Source organism: Hypanus sabinus, chromosome 11, assembly GCF_030144855.1.
Source record: "Hypanus sabinus isolate sHypSab1 chromosome 11, sHypSab1.hap1, whole genome shotgun sequence".
Lineage (NCBI taxonomy): Eukaryota > Metazoa > Chordata > Chondrichthyes > Myliobatiformes > Dasyatidae > Hypanus > Hypanus sabinus.
The window spans coordinates 32764029-32787213 of NC_082716.1; the positions used below are offsets into that span (position 1 = coordinate 32764029).

General features: G+C 41.0%; 2 protein-coding genes across 4 annotated transcripts in view; both read right to left on the minus strand.

Annotated features, from left to right (window-relative positions):
• LOC132401819 (fatty-acid amide hydrolase 1-like) overlaps positions 1-6497 on the minus strand; it is a 35943-nt gene extending 29446 nt beyond the window's left edge. Inside the window, exons 1-2 of one of the 2 annotated variants that reach the window (XM_059984059.1) lie at positions 6363-6497; positions 3792-3832 (exon numbers count right to left, since the gene is read on the minus strand). In XM_059984059.1, coding sequence (XP_059840042.1) covers positions 3792-3812 — 21 coding nt within the window. In that variant the 5' untranslated portion in view covers positions 3813-3832; positions 6363-6497. The remainder of the gene's footprint in view (positions 1-3791; positions 3833-6362) is intronic. The other variant, XM_059984060.1, reaches the window with a different exon arrangement.
• A 6459-nt stretch (positions 6498-12956) lies between these two features.
• The window catches only part of nsun4 (NOP2/Sun RNA methyltransferase 4), a 37521-nt gene continuing 27292 nt past the window's right edge, over positions 12957-23185 (minus strand). The window contains exons 7-8 of one of the 2 annotated variants that reach the window (XR_009514721.1): positions 21836-21952; positions 12957-13092 (exon numbers count right to left, since the gene is read on the minus strand). The gene's annotated coding sequence lies outside the window, so the exon portion shown is untranslated. Of the gene's footprint in view, positions 13093-21835; positions 21953-23185 lie in introns of those variants that run through there. The other variant, XM_059984057.1, reaches the window with a different exon arrangement.

Below are 23185 nucleotides of genomic sequence, written 5' to 3' on the forward strand. Positions count from 1 at the left end.
ATAGTGGATTGGTTAACCAATAGAAGGCAGGGAGTTGGTATAAATGGGTGTTTCTCAGGTTGACAGTCAATGGTGAGTAGGGTGCCGCAGGGGTCAGTGCTGGGCCTGCAGCTGTTTACCATCTACATTGATGATTTTGCAAGAGGGGACTGAATATAGTGTAGCAAAATTTGCTGATGATACTAAACTGAGTGGGAAATCAAATTGTACAGAGGATGTGAGAGTCTGCAGAGGGATATGGATAGGTTAAGTGAGTGGGCCAAGGTCTGGCAGATGGAATATAACGTTGGTAAATGCAAGATCATCTACTTTGGAAAGAATAATAGAAGAGCAGATTATTATTTAAATGGTAAAAGGTTGCAGCATGCTGTTGTGCAGAGGGACTTGAGAGTGCTTGTTCATGAATTGCAAAAAGTTGGCTTGCAGGTGCAATAGGTTATTAAGAAGGCAAAAGGAACGTTGGCCTTCATTGCTAGAGGGATTGAATTCAAGAGCAGGGAGATCATGCTGCAACTATACAGGGTACAGGTGAGGCTGCACCTGGAGTACTGTGTTCACTTCTGGTCTCTGTACTTGAGGAAGGATATACTGGCTTTGGAGGCAGTGCAGAGGAGGTTCACCAGGTTCATTCCAGAGATGAAGGGGTTAACTTATGAGGAGAGATTGAGACGCCTGGGACTACACTCTCTGGAATTCAGAAGAATGAGAGGGGAGTCTTATAGAAACATACAAAATTTTGAAAGGGATAGATAAGATAGAAGTAGGAAAGTTGTTTCCATTGGTAGGTGAGACTAGAACTAGGGTATATTGCCTCAAGATTCAGGGGAGAAGATTTAGGACGGAGATGAGGAAAAACTGTTTTTCCCAGAGAGTGGTGAATCTGTGGAATTTTCTGCCCAGGGAAGCAGTTGAGGCTTCTTCACTAAATATACTTAAGATGGAGTTAGATAGATTTTTACATAGTAGAGGAATTAAGGGTTATGGGGAAAAGGCAGGTAGATGGAGCTGAGTTTACAGACAGATCAGCCATGATTTTATTGAATGTCAGGGCTGGCATGATGGGCCGGATGTCCTACTCCTGCTCCTATTTCTTATGTTCTTACGTTCTTTTGTTTCACCAGGCTTAGTAGCTAAGCCACACATGAACGCCAGGAGTTGGACTTGTTGGCAGAGGCTATTTGAGAAGCAACACCTTTGGGAGCATTTAATAAACAGTGGGAGCTTATCCTCACTACCACAACTAGCCATAACAACCTTAAGGACTTAACCTTATTGGGGATCATCTTATACTCTTCTCTCAAGTAACTTCTCATCCTCCTTTGCTCTAAAGAATAAAGCCGTATCCTTAAGTAAATCATCATATAATTTTGGCCTATCAGTGCACTAGTGAGAGGCCATAGGAACAAGAATGACAAGGGCGGATAATGTTATTACAGGTAACAACAAAATAACAAGTTATTACTAAACTTGCAGAATGGGCATATAACAATCAAACTATTTTCAGTATTATTAAATATTAAGTAATAATTTTACTACATAGGAAAGGGAGCAATACAACCCTTGTAATATATCTGTCAAAATGGGGAAAGAGGATGAGAAAGATTTGGTATACATATACACCATTTAAAAAGGGTGCAATTCAGTGTTGAAAGGCAATGGGAAATAACCTCAAAATGTCATGGAATTAATTTCTAGAAAGGTAATCTGCTTTTATATTGATTAAACCACAATTATAGATATTATGAAGAGCATATAGAAGTTGATTTTAGAGGACACAAAATAAATATTCCAAAATTATACTAGAACTAAGGGGTTATATCTTTTGGAAATGTTGAATGTGATCTTTCTGATACAAAAAATTATGAACGTGGCTTCCTGACACATGAACATGTTAATTAATGCCGATATTGTATTTATAGTGAATTACTAATGTCAACTAATTGGCCAGGCCATGGATATCCTCATCAATTTAAAATTTCTTTGCCTCTCCAACTGAAATTTTTTTTGTGTGTTTTCCAGTTGTCCCAGACATTCAGAATCAGGAAGGGAATAATGATTGAAGACTTCAGCTGACCACAGAAATTAATGTCTGTCTTACATTCACATCGTGATGATAGAGGCCATAACCCTAACCAGTTGGCCTGTAACAGAGCCAAACACTGTTGTTCAGAGCAGTGTCAAACAAAGCTATGTCATTGCCCTGAACTTGTTCAACTTTTTCACTGCAATGCTGCAGCTCACCTCCAACAAACCACCTGTGGAAGAAGAACAGACAGGAAACTCTTGAACTGTCTAAGACCAAGGTTACCCAAACTTCAGCATTTAATTGTAGATCATGTTTGTATTTACATACCCTAACCCTAACCCATACAGTGATCAATAGTTCTTTGATGATGTATTTAAGATATTTGATGAAAATAATGGAGCTGAAGTTCAAAGTTCAATCTATTATCAAACTACATACTGTAGAATCATCATTTATTATCCTGATTCATTTTTTGCAGGCATTTACAAAATTGAATCTCAGGGTAATATATGGTGACATATACTACCCGAAGTATATACAACTTAATTAGCCGTTTACGAATTGAAATAAAGTGTCAGTGATAAAATAGGTATGAAATTAGCCAAGAGACAATATCAGAGTTATACTGAATGGTTGTTTTTCAAACACTAAATAAGCTACCCTGAAGCTACCAGGCCTCAATATTAGGATCTCTTTTTCATTTTTGTATCTTAATGTCTAAGATTTGGATATGTTGTGCATAATTTCCAAGTCTGTGAATGAAACCTCGAATATAGTAGGCTTTAAGTGGGGTAATAACAAACCTCAGGAGTTCATAGAGAGAGAGAGAAAGTCTTAGTGGACTACAACTAACTGATATGTAATGCAGAGGATTATGAAGTGGTGCATTTTAGCAGAATGCTAAGCGTTAGTATAAGATAAATTTTAATTAGATTAGATACTCAGTGATATTTAGATTTGGATGTGCACAAATATTTGAAGGTTGTTGAAGGAAAAAAGGTGAGATTTGGAATCTTCAGCAGCAATGCATACAAGCTGGGTCGGGTTCAGATGCTTCACTGCATCACACGTTAGGAAGAGTATTCAGAGTCTCAGAGAAGGTACACAAAAGATTTTCTGGAAAGGTATCTGGACCAATGAAAAATGTTTTTCCTCCAAGAAGTGAAAGGGAAAGGGGAGATGCTATATCCTATATCCTTTACATAAATGATTAATTTGTAGTTTCACAAAACATACATTTTTTTAAAATATTCATTTAGAACATAGAACAGTACAGCTCAGGTACAAGCTGAAATTAAACTAATGCCATCTGCCTGTACACGATCCACATCCCTCAATTCTCTGTATGTTCATATACCTATCTAAGTGCTTCTTAAATACCTGCTTCCACCACCAGGCCTGGCAGTGTGTTTCAGGTACCTACCGGTCTCTGTGCAAAAGACATATCCCTCACATCTCCTCTAAACCTTCCTCCTCTCATCTTAAAACTATACCCTGAAGTATTTGGCCTTTTTATCCCGGGAAGACGACTCTCTATCCTATCTGTGCCTCTCATTTTTTAAATACACTTTCATCGGGTTTTCTCTCAGACTTCAATGTAAGGATTACATTGATTGGTGGTTGAAGCAGTTTGGTTCGATGAAGACAGACAGTGTGGCAGTGGGGTGGGGGAGAGAAATGATCATCTTATCCCCATGCTTAAGAATAATTCTGGTTTAGTCTGGCACATTGGCGTAATTATAATTCATGTAGAGAAGAAACTCACCCGTTCTCTGTCCAGATGCATTTGTTGTCAAACCCCTTCTGCTGCATGAAGTAAAAAACATATTTCCTCAAATGAAGGAAGAAATTTCTCAAATATTCCCATTTTAATCAATAGATGTGCCTGCATAAAATTATTTACTCTGTAATCTGCAAAATTATCATCTAAAGCTAACCTCTTAAAATACTGTCATGTCTACCTGTCAGTTAGAGCCACACAGCACAGAAGACTAGCATTACATTCCCAACTTGTCCATGCTAACTCAATTGCCTGCATTTGGCCCATATCCCTCTAACCCTTTCCTATCCCTGTACATCTCCAAGCATCTTTAAAGTGTCATTACTGGACCCACCATCTAACACTTCATCTGGCAACTTGTTCCATACATGCATACCCTGTGTAGAAAGTGGGTGGTGGGATGGAGATCTGTCTCTACCAAAGAAGGTGCAAGGTGTTCTTTCCCTCCACTAGCCAGCAGGACACCCTTGGGCAAGGTGTAGTACCTGCTTAGCCCCACCCTCCCCCGATCAGGGCCACGTGAAGCCATGGCAGCAGGTAGTGGACGGTTATATGAAGAGCTGGTGTATATCACAAGTCCTGGTTGCTAAGCAATCACAAACGACAGCCAATCTCTGAAGAGTATTGATAACGTCTGGGGTCACCAGTCTTGTAAAGACACTGCTTAGAAGGAAGCAATGGCAAACCACTAATGTAGAAAATTTTGCCAAGAACAATCATGGTGATGCAGACCATGATCGCCCACCTCATACGACCCAGCACAGAATGATGATGATGTGTAGAAAAAGGTTCTCCCCTGGGTCCCTTTTAAATCTGCTTCTCTCACTTTAAACCCATGCCCTCTAGTTTCAAACTCCCTAACTCTGGGGAAATAAGCTGCAGCTATTCACCTTATCTCTGCCCCTCATGATTTTATAAACCTCTCTAAGGTCATCCATTGAACCTCTATGTGCCAGGGTAAAAAGTCCTCACCTTTCCAGCCTCTCCCTATAACTCATATCTTCCCATCCCAGTAACATCCTCATAACCCCTCCAGTTTAATGGCACCCTCCACATACCACTGGGCTCAGAACTGTATTTAACACTCTAAATTTGACCATACCAATGTCTTGTACAGTTGTAACAAAACAGCCCAAGTCCTGTACTCACTATCCTGATTGATAAAGGCAAAAAGAACACATACAAAATGCTGGAGGAACTCAGTAGGTCAGGCAGCATCCATGGAGAAGAATAAAGAGTCAATGTTTTGAGCCAAGATGCCCGACTCTTTATCCCACTCCGTAGATAACGCCAGATACACTGAGTTCCTCCAGCACTTTTTTGTGTGTTACTCTGGATTCCCAGCATCTCTTGTGTTTATGATAAAAGCAAACGTGCTAAGCACCCTCTTCACCACCCTGTCTACCTGTGTCTCCGCGTTCAAGAAACTGTACAATGATAGCATTTAAAAAGTCTTTCATTAGGTACATAGATAGGGAAGGGATAAAGGGATCTGGGCCAAATGCAAGAGTAGATTGAGACCTGGGTCAGCATGGATAAGCTTGTTTCAGTGCATTATGACAATGATTCTATTCTATCCTTTCTTTAATTTTACTCTGTCACTAACCTCTCTTTATTAATCCACAACATTGTAAAACTTGAAACTATCATTTTATGAGATATAGTCTTCTAACTGCATAGATCTTGAACATACTTGAATATTTTAATATTATTCCAATTTTAATATTATTGAACTTCTTAAATTATATCCATACAAAATCAAAATAAAATCAACAAATTTGTAGATTGCAGCCAAACATGTAATTTCAGTCCTTGGAAAAAGTTAGCACTGCATCTTAGAAAAGGATGTTTATCGGACAATCAGCTGGGAGGATCTACTGTGAAAATGTAATGCATCAACAACTTAAGAATATATTGGCATTCAACGGAATGCACAGCAGAGTAACCAACAATGAAAGTGTGCCTTAAAGTTTAAATCATAAGGACAAATTGCATAGAAGTTTGAAGTGTAAGCTAATTAAGGTGTTTAAATTGTTAAAATGGCCAAAGGGAATGAAAAAAAGGAACATAATTAAATCGGGCATTAAATCAGGAAAGGTATGAAGAAGTACTTTTCCACACAAAGGGTGATGAAATTCTGTATTTCTCTCTTCATAAAGATATGAATGCTCAACTAATTTGGGCTTTTATTAAGAAAAAAAATAAAGTTGCTGGCAGGCATCAAACAAATTGATCAATAAAGACTGGAGGTCCGGATCAGACACAATCTAACTGAATACCAGAGAGTGGTAATACGATCGTTAAGGGAGCAACTGGAATGGCCAGTGACTCAATTAGCCTCCAGAGATTTGGACTTTTGAGCTAGGGTTACAAGTTTGAATCCTACCATAGCAACTGGAACATTTGAATTCAACTAATTATAGTTATGAAATTAAATAAACAGTATTGATAAAGAGACCATAGAAAATAACATTAATGAGAATCAAGGTGCAAAATAGCCCATTCCTTCTCCTCTACATAAATAAAAATAAATATCTGCAATAAAAAATATCTCACCTTAACCGGTTTGCCGTTGGTTTGAAGCCACAGATTCCACAGAACGCAGCTGGAAAGCGTATGCTGCCACCGACATCGGTTCCAATACCAAGGATGGAGCCTCCTGCTGCGATCAGGACAGCCTCCCCACCCGATGACCCACCAGGTGTCCTCTTGATGTTTAACGGGTTGACGGTTTGGCCATAAATAGGATTGCTGCATTCATAGCTGTAACAGGAAATAAAGCATTCTCTCATGGGTGAGCTGCAAATTTCTCACCCCATTGACATTTCAGAAAGACTGCTATAAAATTATTGACTGGTAGGGGCGTTCATAAACACCCAATTCAGTGTGAGTGAATTGGCAATATTGGCACCACATTCTGCCACACGTTATTTTGTAAACTTATATACTCACCCAAGACTTTTCAACCCATGTGGCAATGTCACCATTTCCTGAGCTGTTCCTTTTCATTGAGATTGGAAATGTCAATGGTACAAGAACAGAACTGCAGGCAATATAACCAATCTATTCCTCTTGAGACATAAAAGTCTTGAGACAGGCTAATAATAAATATCTGTCCAATAATGTCACAGAGAACTGAGTACTTCTGATTTTATTGTATGTTTTTATGTGGTACTAGGTCTTTGGTGGGAGATGAGAGCTGCTGGTTTTCTTCTCTTTGTCTATTCCTTAGAGGTGAGAGCTGCTGGTTTTATTTACTTCCTCCACAGTAATAGCAATGTAAGAATGAATACATTGCTATTGCTGGGAAGGAACTGGAGAGAGATATCAGGGAAGTCAATGTTCACAAGGACATATGAGGTGTGACATCAATATCAATTGCGGTAAAATATTGTAGGTCGTTAACTCCACACTGAATGTGGTTTTTGTTCTGCAAGAACAATTTTCTGCTCTCTATGGCTGTTCCAAGAAGTCAATTTTTTCAGCACCTAACAATTTTTATGTGACAATTCTCTTCAAGGAATCTCTGACAATAAACCTCCAAAACAGCGCATTCTAAACCAGTGAATTACAACTAAATGCATAAGATTCCCATGACTTCATCAACCCTTCTAAGTTACCATTCTAATTTGGACAACATTGGTGCTGAGTCAAAATCCTGGAAGTACCTACCTACTGTGTTGTTGGAGAATATTCGTTCACAATGTAGAATGTAACTCAGGAAGGTCTACCTCCACCTTTCTCAAGAATTCCAGGAGTAGGCAATAAGTGCCTAATTGACTCTGGCACCTCTATCACAGACATACCCCTCCCCACTATCAAGGACATTATCAAAAGCTGGAGCCTCAGGAAGATGGAGACAATCATTAAAGACCCTCACCTTCCAGGACAGGCTCTCTTCTCCTTACTAACATAGGGGCAGGGGTACAGGAACCTGAAGACTCACACTCAACATTTAAGACACTGTTTGTCCTCCCTGAACAGTGCATGAACCCATGAAGAAGTGTGATAGCTGTTAACGCAAATGACACATTTCACTCTGTTTCAATGTGCAGGACAAGTAAACTTGAATCTTTCCTCTTTTGCACTATTTATTTATTTTACTTTTTATTGTAACTTCTTACTTCTTGAAAGTAATTACTTTTATGACTTGCATGGTACTGCTGCCACAAAAAAAAATAGATTTCACAATATATATCAGTGATAATAAATGCTTTTATGAAATGGTGTCCTTTCCTACAATATCTATCACAGGTAGTAAAAATATATAAACATATTGCTAATTTTAAAAAATGCTAACTACAAACGTAATTTCTATGAAAAGTAAAATACTGATGAAAGTGCTGTACTTCACGTTTACAAGGTTTGGATTATTCAGTGGCAGATTCACAAGGTAAACAGATGATGGGCACTGAATTAATGTACCTTAATCAGTGCTGTTCACAGATGTCGGCATGGCTATTTAGACGACAAATATTGCACAACCAGTACATGATTTAGGAACCTCAGGTAATTCAAAGCCTTTTCAAACACTTCACATGGGCAGCATGGTAGTGTAGTGGTTGGCACAGCACTTAGCAATGCAGGTGACCCAAGGTCAATTCCTGCTGTAAGGAGTTTGCACGCTCTCCCCATAACTGTGCGGATTTCCTCTGGGTGCTCTACATTCCTCGTACGGTCCAAAGACCGACAAGTTGGTAGGTTGATTGGTAATTGTAATTTCAGTGATCAGGCTAGCATTAAATTGGGCAGCGTGCCTTGAATGGCCGGAAGGGCCTATTCTGGGCTGTATCTCGATTAGCAAACAAACATAACAAGCCGTATTATGGATAAAAGGTACATTGGAAGCAACATTATGAAATCATGGGAGCCATGCAGTGCAGAAACAAGCCCTTTGCCCCATTAAGTCTGTGTCAACTATCAAGTACCCATTATCAGACTAATCGTATCCTAATGCATTTATTCTCCCCACATCCCCAGGTCTCCCACTCATCTGCAAACTGGGGGCAGCAACAACAGCGGCTAATTTACTAACCAACCCACACATTTTTCAAATGAAGGAGGAAACAGTATTGCCAAATTCTACGCCGTCAACAGGATTGAAACTGGGCTGCAAGGCCAGTCCCAAATTAGCCAGCGTGACACTATTATTTCTTTTTTAAAAGACAGTTAATTGGAAAACCATGTGTAAGGCTGACACACTATTTAGTCCAATAATCACCCAGTTTTTATGCCCTCACCACAATGCCCAAAGTTCTCTTGGTCCTCAAAAGTTCAGTATTATTCAAATAGAGTTTATTCAATAGTACCTAAATAATGTCTGAGGAACATTGGTTTTCACAAATGGAATTGCTCCTTGTTTCTTCAACACCTGAACTATGACACAATCTTCATTGACAGGCTTATTTATAAACTTCTTCAGCCCACAAGTTGAATCATGACCCTGTAATAAAATAAATATAGTACCTTTTAGTTAGGTTGGATCATTGGTTTACATGAGATACTGACTGGATCAATAATCATTGACTGATGCCTGCCCTGCATTGCAGTTCGAGATAAAATTACATTCTATGAGGCTGACGTAAAAGCTGTGTAAACAGAAGCATGAAGAATCTTTTTGAACGGGTCAACAATTAATCTTCACTATAGGTATGCTCCTGTCCTCTCCTGATTGCAAATGTATCCATGTCCCCATCCAGTCCAGCAGAATTACTGATCAATGTCATTGCCTTTCTGTTCTTCTAAGAGGAATATCACAGGGCTATCCCCTACAGGAAACCCATAAAAAGTGAGTTGTGTTAGGAGTAAATCTTCAGCAAATGTTGCAAATAAACAACTTAAAACAATAATCATTTTTATGAACAAGAGGAAACTTGCAGATGCTGGAAATTCAAGCAACACACACAAAATGCTGGAGGAACTCAGCAGGCCAGGCAGCATCTATGAAAAAGAGTACAGTCAATGTTTCAGACTGAGATCCTTCTGCAGGACAGGAGGAAAAAAAAGCTAGAGTAGGTTTAAATGGTGAGGGGAGGGGAGAGAGAAACACAAGGTGATAGGTGAAACCTGAAGGGGGAGGGATGAAGTAAAGAGCTGGGAAGTTGATTGGTGAAAGAGATACAGGGCTGGAGAAGGGGGAGCCTGATAGAAGAGGACAGAAGGCCATGGGAGAAAGAAAAAGGGGGTAGGAGCACCAGAGGGAGGTGATGGGTGAGTAACAAGATAAGATGATAGATGGAAAAGGGGATGGGGAATGGTGAGTGGGGTATTACCAGAAGTTCAAGAAATCAATGTTCATGCCATCAGGCTAGGGTCTACCCAAGTGGAATATAAGGTGTTGTTCCTCCAGTCTAAGTGTGGCTTCATCATGACAGAGAAGGAGGCCATGGATAGACATATTGGAATGGAAATGGGAAGATGTGCAGAGCATTACTGCTGAGGAAACAGGCCAGAAGGGAAGCAAATTCCACTTCTTATTCTGTGAGGGGAATAAACCTCTGCTTATCTTGCAGCACTATCCTGTGGTCAAAGCTGGTGATTTTGGCTGTATCAGACTTTGTTCAAGTCCTTGGAAGCCAAGCAGCATTTGGGAGGATGCTATCCTTTCCTTGCCTGATCCCATGCCAAAAGAACCTTAAAAGGCCATGAGTAAAACTGGTGACAACCCCAGGGAGAAGACGCTCAGTCTTGGCACAATTGTTTCTAGCCTTCTTCAAGCAAGAACGTAACCTGTCTGTTCAAGGTGCAGTCCCTCTTCTGAATAGGGGCTCAGACAGCCTCTGGAAACCAGACTGTTGAATCCAGGTATGGTCATATGGGAGCAGCCCATCAATTATACTGAACTGAAGTTAAAGTCAACGACCCCTCACATTCCAGCCTTAGGGACGTTATTCTTGCCTGGATCAGCCTCATGTTAAAATTGCTTTAAGTGTTAGATATTGATAGTGTGCTGATGCATCCATTACGATACAACTAGTCACAAGGCCTTTCTCTGGTGACAGAAGAGATTAGTTACACTGGTAAAACAGCAAAATAATGCTGCTGGAAATGTGAAATAAAAAGGTAACGCTGGAAACATTCAGGTCACGAGAGCCTTTGTAAATTGGAATAACAAGATCATTTGCTATATATATTGCTCTACTATTGCCTTTAAAAATACTGTAAAATTTTGCATTGCAAAAAGCAGTTTTATGGAAAAGGCAAAGAACAACTATTAGTTTCCATGCTAAGTTTTCTTTGTCTCCTCTCAGTCAGCAGGCATGCATTCAATCCTGATTTGTAGACTTGAGCACAAAACCATGACTTGCACTATTGTGCAGAACTGAGTGAGCGGTGCACTGCCAGAAGCGTTATCTCTGAGCAGGCAAGTCCACATTAAAGGCCCATCAGCATTATTTTGAAGAACAACAGAGGGAGTAGTAGAATCAGTTTCCTAGCCAATATTAACTCGTCAATCAACATTGCTGAAATAGACTTTCAGAATCTGAGAGTTAAGTTTGTGTAAACTGGCAGCCTCATTAATTACAATAACTGAACTTTAATAGAACTTAACTGATTGCATATTATTTTGTGACAACCTTTGCTTGTAAAAGATTTTGCTCAAATGTGCACCCTTTCAGTATTTGGTTCTATTTGACAGGGATCTCATGATAACAGCGACGTTGACTTTCCAGTTGGAGGACTCTAAAACTAGAGAGCATAGATTTAAAGTAAGAGAGAGGAAAATTTAAAGGGAGCCTGAGATTTTCACACTGTAAGTGGTGGGTATGTTGAACAAGTTGTGATAGATGTTGTAATGCGAGTATTACTAAAAGTAAGTTAATACTAATCGGGAAGTTGTTGGTAGCAAGAGGCGGGGTCTTTACTCCCACTCTTTCTACTCCCAGTATGCATTGTATACAGTTCCTCCACCCAGGCCGCACGAGGTACCTGGAAGCCTCGGTATTGTAAATATCATTTGCCGTCCCAGATAAAGATGCCCTTTTGGCCATCAAGTTGTCAAGTGGTCTTTTTCTAAAGTAGAAGTTACCACAATAGAGGCAGGTATAATTACAAAGTTTAAAAGATATTTAGACATATACATTATAGGGAAGGTTTAGAGCAGGTATTCCAAACCTTTTTCATGCCATGGACCCTTACCATTAACAGAGGGGTCTGTGGACCCCAGGTTGGGAATCCCTGGTTTAGAGAGATATGGGTCAAATGCTGGCAAATGGAACTAACTCAAGCAGGCGCCTCGGTTGTCATGGATATGCTGGGCCAAAAGGCCTGTTACTGAGCTGTATAACTCTGACTCCATAATCTAATGACATTAAATGTTACGACATTATGCAACGTATAACTACTTAATCTTGTTACACTATGCTATATCAAAATTTAATGAAATTTTAGTTTCCTCAGTGAACTAGAGTCCTTCTGATCAGGAAATTGGCCTGTTTATTAAGTTACCAGACTTCAGTTAAGATGCAGGTAAGAGCATTGCATTTGGCCTGATGTGTTGCTAGGGTACGAAGAGGAAAGAAGCTGTCACTGAAGGAAGTGCGGGTGCAAAGACATTGGGTTAGGATACGATTAGGTTTGGTAATGGTGATCTCGTAGTAGTACAGGCTTGGTAATGCTCAATGCAGAGACTCATTCATGAATACCTTACAGATGTCAGAAAGTGATTGAATCCTGTGTAAGGAAATTCTGGCAAGAGAACGAATAGCTTTTGAACAAAAGGGAAGAAAACAAAAGCAAAAAGCTGATCATTTCCAATCAACAAATTTTATTAACTAAAGTATGTACTTTGAGTCTTTAAAGATCTTCTTGATTTTTTTACTTAACTTAAAACAAACTGTGCTTGCAAACCCAAACTAATTCCAAAGAACTATAGCACTTAATAACCAACACACACAAAATGCTGGTGGAACACAGCAGGCCAGGCAGCATCTATAAGGAGAAGCACTGTCGATGTTTCGGGCCGAGACCCTTCATCAGGACAAAGGGTCTCGGACTGAAATGTCGACAGTGCTTCTCCTTATAGATGCTGCCTGGCCTGCTGTGTTCCACCAGCATTTTGTGTGTACTGCTTGAATTTCCAGCATCTGCAGATTTCCTCATGTTTGCACTTAATAACCAATGCTTTTCCCATAACATTTCAAACCTTGACGCTAATATTTTCCTTGATGCTGATGGGAATTCCATACAGTGATCCCTCCTTCTTATTTTCCAATTCTAAGAGTTGTGTTTGGCAGTCTGGAAGAAATTCTGTGATACAGTTGAATTTTTTTGTGGCTTCCAAAGCCTGTAGAGAGAACAATATAGAAATACCAACTGAGCAGAGCCACATGTAAAAATTCTATTTTTAGAATTAAAAGAAATGACCAGAACAAATTTGCATGTCTTCAAAGGTAGCTGTTGTTTTATTATGTGTTAATTCTGCCTTCTTACTTACACTCACGTAATTCATGGGAATTGCTGATCTTATGGCATGGTGCAGTATAGAGAGCTTCTTCACATACCATCATCATCCTTCTGCAGGTCACTCTTTTATGAACATAGAATACAGGACGTAAAACATATAACATAGGAAGATGACTTTGACCCATGATGCCCTATTCAATTAATCCCTTCTGCATGCACATCATCAATTTCCCTCCATTCCCTACCTGTCCGTGTGCCTATTTAAAAGCTTCTTGAATGTCACTATTGTATCTGCTTCCACCGTCACAACGCATGGCAGCATATTCCAGTCACATACCATACTCTGTATGAAAAGCTTACAACTCACATCTCCTTTAAACTTCCTTCTTCTCAGGTTAGAGCTATGCCCTTCAAGTACATGACATTTCTACTCTTGGAAACAGATTCTCACTGCCTACCCTATCTACACCTCATAGTTTTATAAAATAACCTCATCTTCCCTCAACCTCTGATGGTCCAGACAAAACAATCCAAGTTTGTCAAACCTCTCCTTATAACTAATATCTTCCGATGCAGGCAGCACCCCCTCCATATCCTCCTAGTAATGGGGTAACCAGAACTCCATTCAGCACTCTAAGTATGGCTAACCAGCTGCATCATGACTTTTTGATTCTTATAGTCTATACTCTAGCTATGAAGACAAACATATAATGAGGTTCATCCATCGAACCTGACGCTGACGGCCACTCTCATGCAGCTTTTCTGTTATGGAAAACTCGGTCACAGTGAGGGCAGGGAGGGATTGAGTCAAATGCAGGGATTGCTGCTGCTGCCTTTTGGAGCTCTCAGGCATCCAACGTGTCTGCGTGATGCCTCTCCTCAAAGTTAATGTGGGAGAGTCTTAGCAAGGCATTCCATCCAGTCCAGTCTTGTGTGCATTGCTGCAGTTGCTTTGGAGTTTTCACACAATCTTTGATCCTCTTGTGAGGCCAACCTTAGCCCCTCTTGCCCAGAAATAGCTCACCACACGGTAGCTGTCAGTAGTCCTCCATATATATGACATGTCCTGTTCATCAAAGCTGGGCTTTCAGGATCATGGCCTCAATGCTCCCGGTCTTCGCTCTGTCAACATTTGTGACGTGTCCCTGCCAGCAGATGCCTAGCATCTACTTCAAGCTACAAATGTAGAAGCACTCTAGCTGTCCAAGATATCTTCTGTAAACAGTCCATGCTTTGCAGCCACAAAGAAGACTGCTAACATTGACAGTATTGTACACCTTGAGCCTTGTTGATAGATGAATGTTCTGCTGATTCAACTTGCATGAATGCAGATGCCCAAGGTTCTAGCTGGCTTTGCAAATCCTGGCATTGATTTCCTTGTCCAGGGAGCCATCACTGGAGATGATGCTGCTCAAGGACCTAAATTTGTCTACTGGATTCAGTTTAGTTCCCTCATTGGTGATGCAAGGAAGGGCGATAGCAGATCCAGGAGCAGAGAGAAATAGGACTTCCATCTTTACCAGGCTGTTTGTGAGGTCAAGAGATGAGAGGCTCGCGCAAAGCTGTTGACAAAGGCACATTCATCAGCATAAAGCTCAAGGACGAGCTTCACAATCGTTTTTGACTTGACATTCAGATGATAGAGAGTGATCTATCAAGCCTGGATTTCAGAAACTCTCCTTGTTCAATGTCCCTGGTGGCATAGTTCAACACATATGTGAAGATTGGGTTAAAAAGCTTAGGGACCAGCACCCACTCTCTTTCACACTGTTTGAAATGAATAGCTCTGAAGCTTCTCTGTTGGATAGGACGAGGCCAGTCATATTGTCATAAAAGAGGCAAATGACATTGATGAATCTGCAAAAGCATCCCAGCTTTGACAATACTGTCCACAATGTTTCTCTGTTGACTGTGACAAAGATTTTGGTTAGGTCTATGAGAGCAGTATGCAAGCTCGAGTTTTGTTCTATGCATCTTTCCTGAACACAGTGAAAACCATGTCGACAGGGAAAGCTACAGTGCATCTCAGGGAGGTTCTCTTCTGATATGCTGGTGATTCGACGATTAATTATATGGGCCAGAAACTTACTGGCAATGAATAAGCTAGGGGTGCGTTGGTAGTGACTACAGTCAGCTTTGCTTCCCTTGTTTTTCAAGAGTGGAACAATAGTAGCATCATTGAAGTCTTTAGTCATGTCTTCTTCCCAGGTTCTTGTAAGAATGCTGTGGAAGGTTTTGATTGCAAATGGACCTGGTGACTTGAAGATCTTGGGGATTCCTTCCTGCCTGGGGTGGGAGGGTTATTTATTTATTTATTTTTGATTGCAGTGTAGGCCCTTGCAGCCCTTCAAGCAACCCTATAAGGTTGATTAACCTGAACCTAATCACGGGAAAATTTACAGTGACCAAGTAACCAACCTGGTACATCTTTGGACTGTGGGAGAAAACCAGAGCATCAGGTGAGAACCCATGGAATCCACAGGGAGGACCTACAGAGAATCCTTACAAAATTGCGCTGGAATTGAACTCCGAACTCCCCGAGCTGTATTGGGTCACGCTAAGCGCTACACTATCACAGCGCCCATTTGCCAGAGCTTGCTTGAGTGATGGCTTTCTTCAATTCATCCAATATACGAGGAAATTCAAGGGTGTCAATAAGAGGTTTCTGCAGGATCTGGTCAAGTGAAACCTGAGCATCAGAGGGCCTGTTGAGCAAGTAGCTGCAGGTTCCTTCTACCTGCCATTGAAGCTCTTCTTCCTGAGAAGAAGAGCTTGTTATCCTGTGCTGTCTGATAACATGAAAGTTATGGCGCTTGGTCGAATGTGGTTTAAGGATTGCCTTAATAGCACCAAAGAATAACTTGAAGTTCCTGGTGTCAGCCAATCACCGGACCTCTTCTGTTTTCTTCTCCCACCACTCATCCTGCATTCTGTGCAGGGAAGCCTGTGTCTGGCTCTGGGAGTGTTTGAAGCATCCTGCCACTCGATAAAGGCCCTTTTGCTTCTCTGCCAGTATCATGGTAATGTTCTCATCATTTTCTTCGAACCAGTCTTTGTGATGCCTCCTTTTAGCCAGAGCATCAATAGTGCTGATCCCATCACCGCAGTTTTAAATAGGTCCCACCTGTGTGTTGTGCTTCCTGTGAGGGGTCTATGGGGCATCAGCTTGTCATCAAGGCTGGCTACAAACTGTTCACAATGTTCAATTTGTTTCAGCTTTCTGATGTTAAAGTTCTGTCTAATGACTTCTGGCTTCCTGTGATGTAAAGGAACAATGTGTATTGTACCTGCTTTAACACCCGATCTCCTTGATTTGCCACTTACCTGGCAGTATGGTCTTGAACCTCAAGATCCCTCTGTACATCAATACTGTAAAGGGTTCTGCCATTAGCTAGTCAAACTTACATTTTAACTTCCAAAATGCAACATTTCACACTTGCCATTTCTTACCTTTACAATTCATTCTATTAGTTTCTGGCTGGACAGAAACCATGCAAGAGAAAGGTTTAGGTAAATGGCATCAATAATCTGTAGCGAACGTGGGGGTGTGCTGCGACCTCACAAGTTATATCTGCCTCCCTTCTTGCAGGAGTTTGCAACTAGCATAGCAGAATCCATCAGGGATACCCATTCCGCTCTGGGTTCTACCACCTTCTCCACCCTGGACAGTGATATATTGCAAGAGCACCTTGCCCTCTACCAGGTTGATAGCACTCACTAGTCATTGATAAGTGCCAGAAACCCACCAATGGCTGAGAAGCTACTGAGATGCTACAGTCTGTAGGAACACACACAAAACACCACGGTAGTGTAGAGGTTAGCACAACGCTATTACAGCTCAGGGTGTCAGAGTTCAGAGTTCAATTCCAGCACTGTCTATAAGAAGTTGGCCCACCCTTCCCATGAGCATGTGGGTTTCCTCTGGGTGCTCTGGTCTCCCTCCCACAATCCAAAGACAAACCAGTTAGTAGGGTAAAATGTCCTGTGATTAGACTAGAGTTAAATGGGTCGTGCAGCTTGTTGGGCTGGAAGGGCCTGTCCTGCACTGTATCTCTAAATAAGGTAAATAAAGACAATAAAGAAATAAAATAAACGCTGGAGGAACTCAACAGGTCAGGCAGCATCTATGGAGAAGAATAAACCATCAACATTTCAGGCCATGATCCTTCATCGGAACTGGAGAGGAAGGGGGAACAAACCAGAATAAGAAGGTGGGAGGACGGGAAGGAATACAAGCTGGCAGGTGATAGGTGAAACTGGGTGAGGAGGGAGGTAGGTGGGTGGAGGAGGGGGATAAAGTAAGAAACTGGGAGCTGATAGCTGGCAGAGGTAAACGGCTGAAGAAAAAGGAATCCGAGAGAAGAGGATAGTCAACCATGGGAGAAAGGGAAGGAGGATCGAGTTCTCAGTATTCTCAAGAGGGAGGGTGAGCAGCCAGATGTCGTGGTCCATGTAGGAACCAATGACATGGGTAGGAAGAGTGAGGAGGTCCTGAAAGGTGAGTTTAGGGAGCTAGGTGCCAAGTTAAAGGACAGGACTTCCAGCATAGCAATCTCAGGATGGCTACCAATGCCACATGCAGGTGGGCTTAGAAATAGTAAGATAGAGCAGATCAACACGTGGCTGAAGACATGGTGCAGGATATAGACATGGTGCTTCAGATTTGTAGATAATTGGGCAGTTTTCCAGGGGAAGATGGGACCTGTTCTGGCAAGATGGTTTACATTTGAACTAGAGGGGGACAAATATTCACTCAGGTAGATTTGCTAGAGAGGCTCCAGTGGATTTAAACTAGATACGGGGGAGGGGAACCAGAGTGTAGGAACAGATGTATGGGAGAAGGAAGAAAAAGAAGACAGTAAAGTTCTTTGTACTGTTAGAGACAAACAGAGAGGAAGAGGTGGAGAATTTCTGAAATGCATTTATTTTAATGCTAGGAGCATTGTAAGAAAGGTGGATGAGCTTAGAGCATGGATTGATACCTGGAAATATGATGTTGTAGCTATTAGTGAAACATGGTTGCAGGAGGTTTGTGACTGGCAACTAAAAATTCCTTTATTTCATTGCTTCAGGTGTGATCGAATCAGAGGGACAAGAGGGGGAGGTGTTGTGTTGCTTGTCAGAGAAAATATTACAGCGGTGCTATGGCAGAATAGATTACAGGGCTTGTCTGGGGAGACTATTTGGGTGGAATCGAGGAATGGGAAAGGTGTGGTAACACTTATAGGGGTGTATTATAGATCACCTAATGGGGAGCAAGAATTGGAGGAGCAAATTTGCAAGGAGATAGCAGATATTTGAAGTAAGCACAGGGTTGTGATTGTGGGAGATTTTAATTTTCCACACATAGACTGGGAAGCCCATACTGTATGGGATGGATGGTTTGGAGTTTGTAAAATGTGTGCGGGATAGTTTTTTGCAGCAATACATAGAGGTACCAACTGGAGAAGGGGCAGTGTTGGATCTTCTGTTAGGGAATGAAATAGGTCAGGTGACGGAGGTATGTGTTGGAGAGCACTTTGGGTCCAGTGATCACAATGCCATTAGTTTCAATATAATTATGGAGAAGGATAGGACTGGACCCAGGGTTGAGATTTTTGATTGGAGAAAGGCTAACTTTGAGGAGATGTGAAAGGATTTAGAAGGAGTGAATTGGGACAATTTGTTTTATGGGAAGGATGTAATAGAGAAATGGAGGTTATTTAAAGGTGAAATTTTGAGGGTACTGAATCTTTATGTTCCCGTTAGGTTGAAAGGAAAAGTTAAAAGTTTGAGAGCGCCATGGTTTTCAAGGGATATTGGAAACTTGGTTCGGAAAAAGAGAGATATCTACAATAAATATAGGCAGCATGGAGTAAATGAGGTGCTCAATGAATATAAAGAATGTAAGACGAATCTTAAGAAAGAAATTAGAAAAGCTAAAAGAAGATACGAGGTTGCTTTAGCAAGTAAGATGAAAATAAATCCAAAGGGTTTCTACAGTTATATTAATAGCAAAAGGATAGTGAGGAATAAAATTAGTCCCTTAGAGAATCAGAGTGGACAGCTATGTGCGGAGCCGAAAGAGATGGGGGAGATTTTGAACAATTTATTTTCTTCGGTATTCACTAAGGAGAAGGATATTGAATTGTGTAGGGTAAGGGAAACAAGTAGGGAAGTTATGGAAACTATGACGATTAAAGAGGAGGAAGTACTGGCGCTTTTAAGGAATATAAAAGTGGATAAATCTCCAGATCCTGACAGGATATTTCCTAGGACCTTGAGGGAAGTTAGTGTGGAAATAACAGGGGCTCTGACAGAAATATTTCAAATGTCATTAGAAACGGGGATGGTGCCGGAGGATTGGTATATTGCTCATGTGGTTCCATTGTTTAAAAAGGGTTCTAAGAGTAAACCAAGCAATTATAGGCCTATCAGTTTGACGTCAGTGATGGGTAAGTTACTGGAAGGTATTCTTAGAGATGGTATATATAATTACCTGGATACATAGGGTCTGATTAGGAACAGTCAACATGGATTTGTGCGTGGAAGGTCATGTTTGACAAATCTTATTGAATTTTTTGAAGAGGTTACGAGGAAAGTTGACGAGGGTAAAGTAGTGGATGGTGTCTATATGGACTTCAGTAAGGCCTTTGACAAGATTCCGCTCGGAAGGTTAGTTAGGAAGGTTCAATCGTTAGGTATTAATATTGAAGTAGTAAAGTAGATTCAACAGTGGCTGGATGGGAGATGCCAGAGAGAAGTGATGGATAACTGTTTGTCAGGTTGGGGGCCAGTGACTAGTGGTGTGCCTCAGGGATCTGTACTGGGTCCAATGTTGCTTGTCATATACATTAATGAGCTGGATGATGAGGTAGTAAATTGGATTAGTAAGTATGAAGATGATACTAAGATAGGTGGCGTTGTGGATAATGAAGTAGGTTTTCAAAGCTTGCAGGGAGATTTAGGCCAGTTAGAAGAGTGGGCTGAGCGATGGCAGATGGAGTTTAATGCTGGTAAGTGTGAGGTGCTACATTTTGGTAGGAATAATCCAAATAGGACATACATGGTAAATGGTAGGGCATTGAAGAATGCAGTAGAACAGAGTGATCTTGGAATAGTGGTGCATAGTTCCCTGAAGGTGGAATCTCTTGTGGATAGAGTGGTGAAGAAAGCTTTTAGTATGTTGGCCTTTATAAATCAGAGCATTGAGTATAGGAGTTGGGATGTAATGTTAAAATTGTACAAGGCATTGGTAAGGCCGAATTTGGAGTATTGTGTACAGTTCTGGTCACCGAATTATAAGAAAGATGTCAACAAAATAGAGAGAGTACAGAGAAGATTTACTAGAATGTTACCTGGGTTTCAGCACCTAAATTACAGGGAAAGGTTGAACAAGTTAGGTCTTTATTCTTTGAAGCGTAAAAGGTTGAGGGGGGACTTGATAGAGGTATTTAAAATTATGAGGAGGTAGATAGAGTTGATGTGGATAGGCTTTTTCCATTGAGAGTAGGGGAGATTCAAACAAGAGGACATGAGTTGAGAGTTAGGGAGCAAAAGGTTAGGGGTAACACGAGGGGGAATTTCTTTACTCAGAGAGTGGTAGCCGTGTGGAACAAGCTTCCAGTAGAAGTGGTAGAGGCAGGTTCAGTATTGTCATTTAAAGTAAAATTGGATAGGTATATGGACAGGAAAGGAATGGGAGGTTATGGGCTGAGTGCGAGCCAGTGGGACTAGGTGAGAGTAAGCATTGGCACAGACTAGAAGGGCCTGTTTCTGTGCTGTAATTGTTATATAGTTATAGGAGGGGCACCAGAGGGAGGTGATGGGCAGGTGAGGAGAAGGGGTATGAAAGGAGCCAGAATGGGGTATGGATAAAGAGAGAAGGGGAGATGATAAATTACTGGAAGTTAGAGAAATTGATGTTCTTGCCATCAGGTTAGAGGCCACCCAGATGGAATATGAGGTGTTGCTCCTCCATCATGAGAATGGCCGCATCACCCCAATGTGGAGGAGCCCAAGGACCGACGTGTCAGAATGAGAACGGGGAAACTAATTGAAATGAGTGGCCACCAGGAAATGCCACCTTTTGTAGCAGGCGGAGCAAAGTTCTTCCAACACTCTGTGTGACCTGACCTGCTGAGTTCCTCCAGCAATTTCTGTGTGTTCCTCGAGAATTCCAGCATCTGCAGAATCTCTTGGGTTTATGAACTCCTACAGACTGCAGCTGGGGCTTTTGCTTTCCTGATCTCCTGGAGGTCACTAGCGGCGACCCTCTCAAAAAAACCATGCCTGAGCCACAGCAGCTTTCCACCTCTCATGCTCAAACAGCTGACTAAGTGCCTCTCAGGAGTGGTCAGCTATCAGTTATGAACAGCAGCTAACGCAGTATTTAGATTATTAGATTGCTGCCGACTCTGCAAACCAGTTTGGCATCAAATGTTTTACTGAAATCCTTGCAATACTATTAACACCAAACACCTAAGCAAAGGGTGCAAACAGGAGATTGATGGAGCGCCGTGCCGGCCTGCAATGTCACATTACAGTAACGGTCAGTCGCCTTAGGAGAGACAAGGGCAGCACCTGAGGGGATGGAAACAGGCTCCACACATGTCATCTAAAATGAAAAATGGCTTTTCTCTTACTTTCTCCATGTAGGCATGCAGTATGTAGCTTGCTGATACATCCCCTAGTTGTATTGATTTACAGAGATCCCGAAGTGAGAGAAGGAGTTCATGGTCAATTTTTGTTTGGAAGGTATCCTGCAGAGAAAATAGAATGAGTTGGGTTATATTACAAACAACATTGAAAACAATTGGGAATTAATTTCTATCAGTTTACATACAGCTTTGAAAACGATTGGGAATTAATTTCTATCAGTTTACAAACAGCTTTGAAAACGATTGGGAATTATTTTCTATCAGTTTCTTTCAACATCAGAAGGGCAAACCCAGAGACCGTGTACTGCACTGATTCTAGTAATTCTAGGTATTTCTGCACTAGAAAAGAAAGAAAGACCACATAAGCTGAAAAATGGTGGGAAAACATCCATCAGCAAAGGAATTCTGTCACCCAGTCCACTCGTTATTACAATTACACAGTGAGCATTACTGTCCTTCAAAATGGTGCCAGGCTGTGTCCACTTGAGGGCGCAGGAAAGGTCTTGGTTAAACACACTTAAGTATCTTGAGTGAGACCTGAGCCCATTACCTCTGGGTCAAAAGTTCAACTGCCATGAAAGAACTGTCATTAGCTAGCAGGCAATTAGGTCATACCTCAGAGAATTGTTTCATCATAACTCTAATTATTCCATATACCATAACATTAAGTCTAGTCTGCTAACAAAATGAAAAATAGCTTTAGATGAAGTATTAAAATTTCCCTTTGGTTGCAATTCCATTTACAACGTCAGAAATTACAGTAATCATTTTGGGCAAGTGCACTTCATTTTATGTAAATTTAACTATTTCAAAATGTTAGTTACTTTTTTTTCCCATTTGGGCCAGTGCAGAGAGATGGCTTCATATTTATAAATGAATTTATAGAATCAGGTAATGATGGAATGAAGATTTAAAGATTAGCTTTACTTGTCACATGGACATTGGAACATACAATGAACGACAGGACACAGCTCACTAACCCTAAGCTGCAGAATGTGGGAGGAAACCGGGGCACCTGGAGGAAATACAAACAGTCACAGGGACAATGTACAAATCCCTTACAGACAGTGGTGGGAATCAAACCCTGGTCTTAAAACTGGCACTGTAACAGTATTACACTAACCATTACCCAACTGTGCCACCCTTATGCTACTGAAAACATAGACTGCACAAAACGAGGTAAAATAAACACTACACCCTGTGAATGGTACAGCAATAACAAAATATGAAGTTGAAACAATTTTCACACCCTTAGGGTTCTGACACCAAAAATGTCCAATCCAAATTGAACTAAGCAGTCTGTTGAGTTACATGACCAAAACAATAGAATTAAAG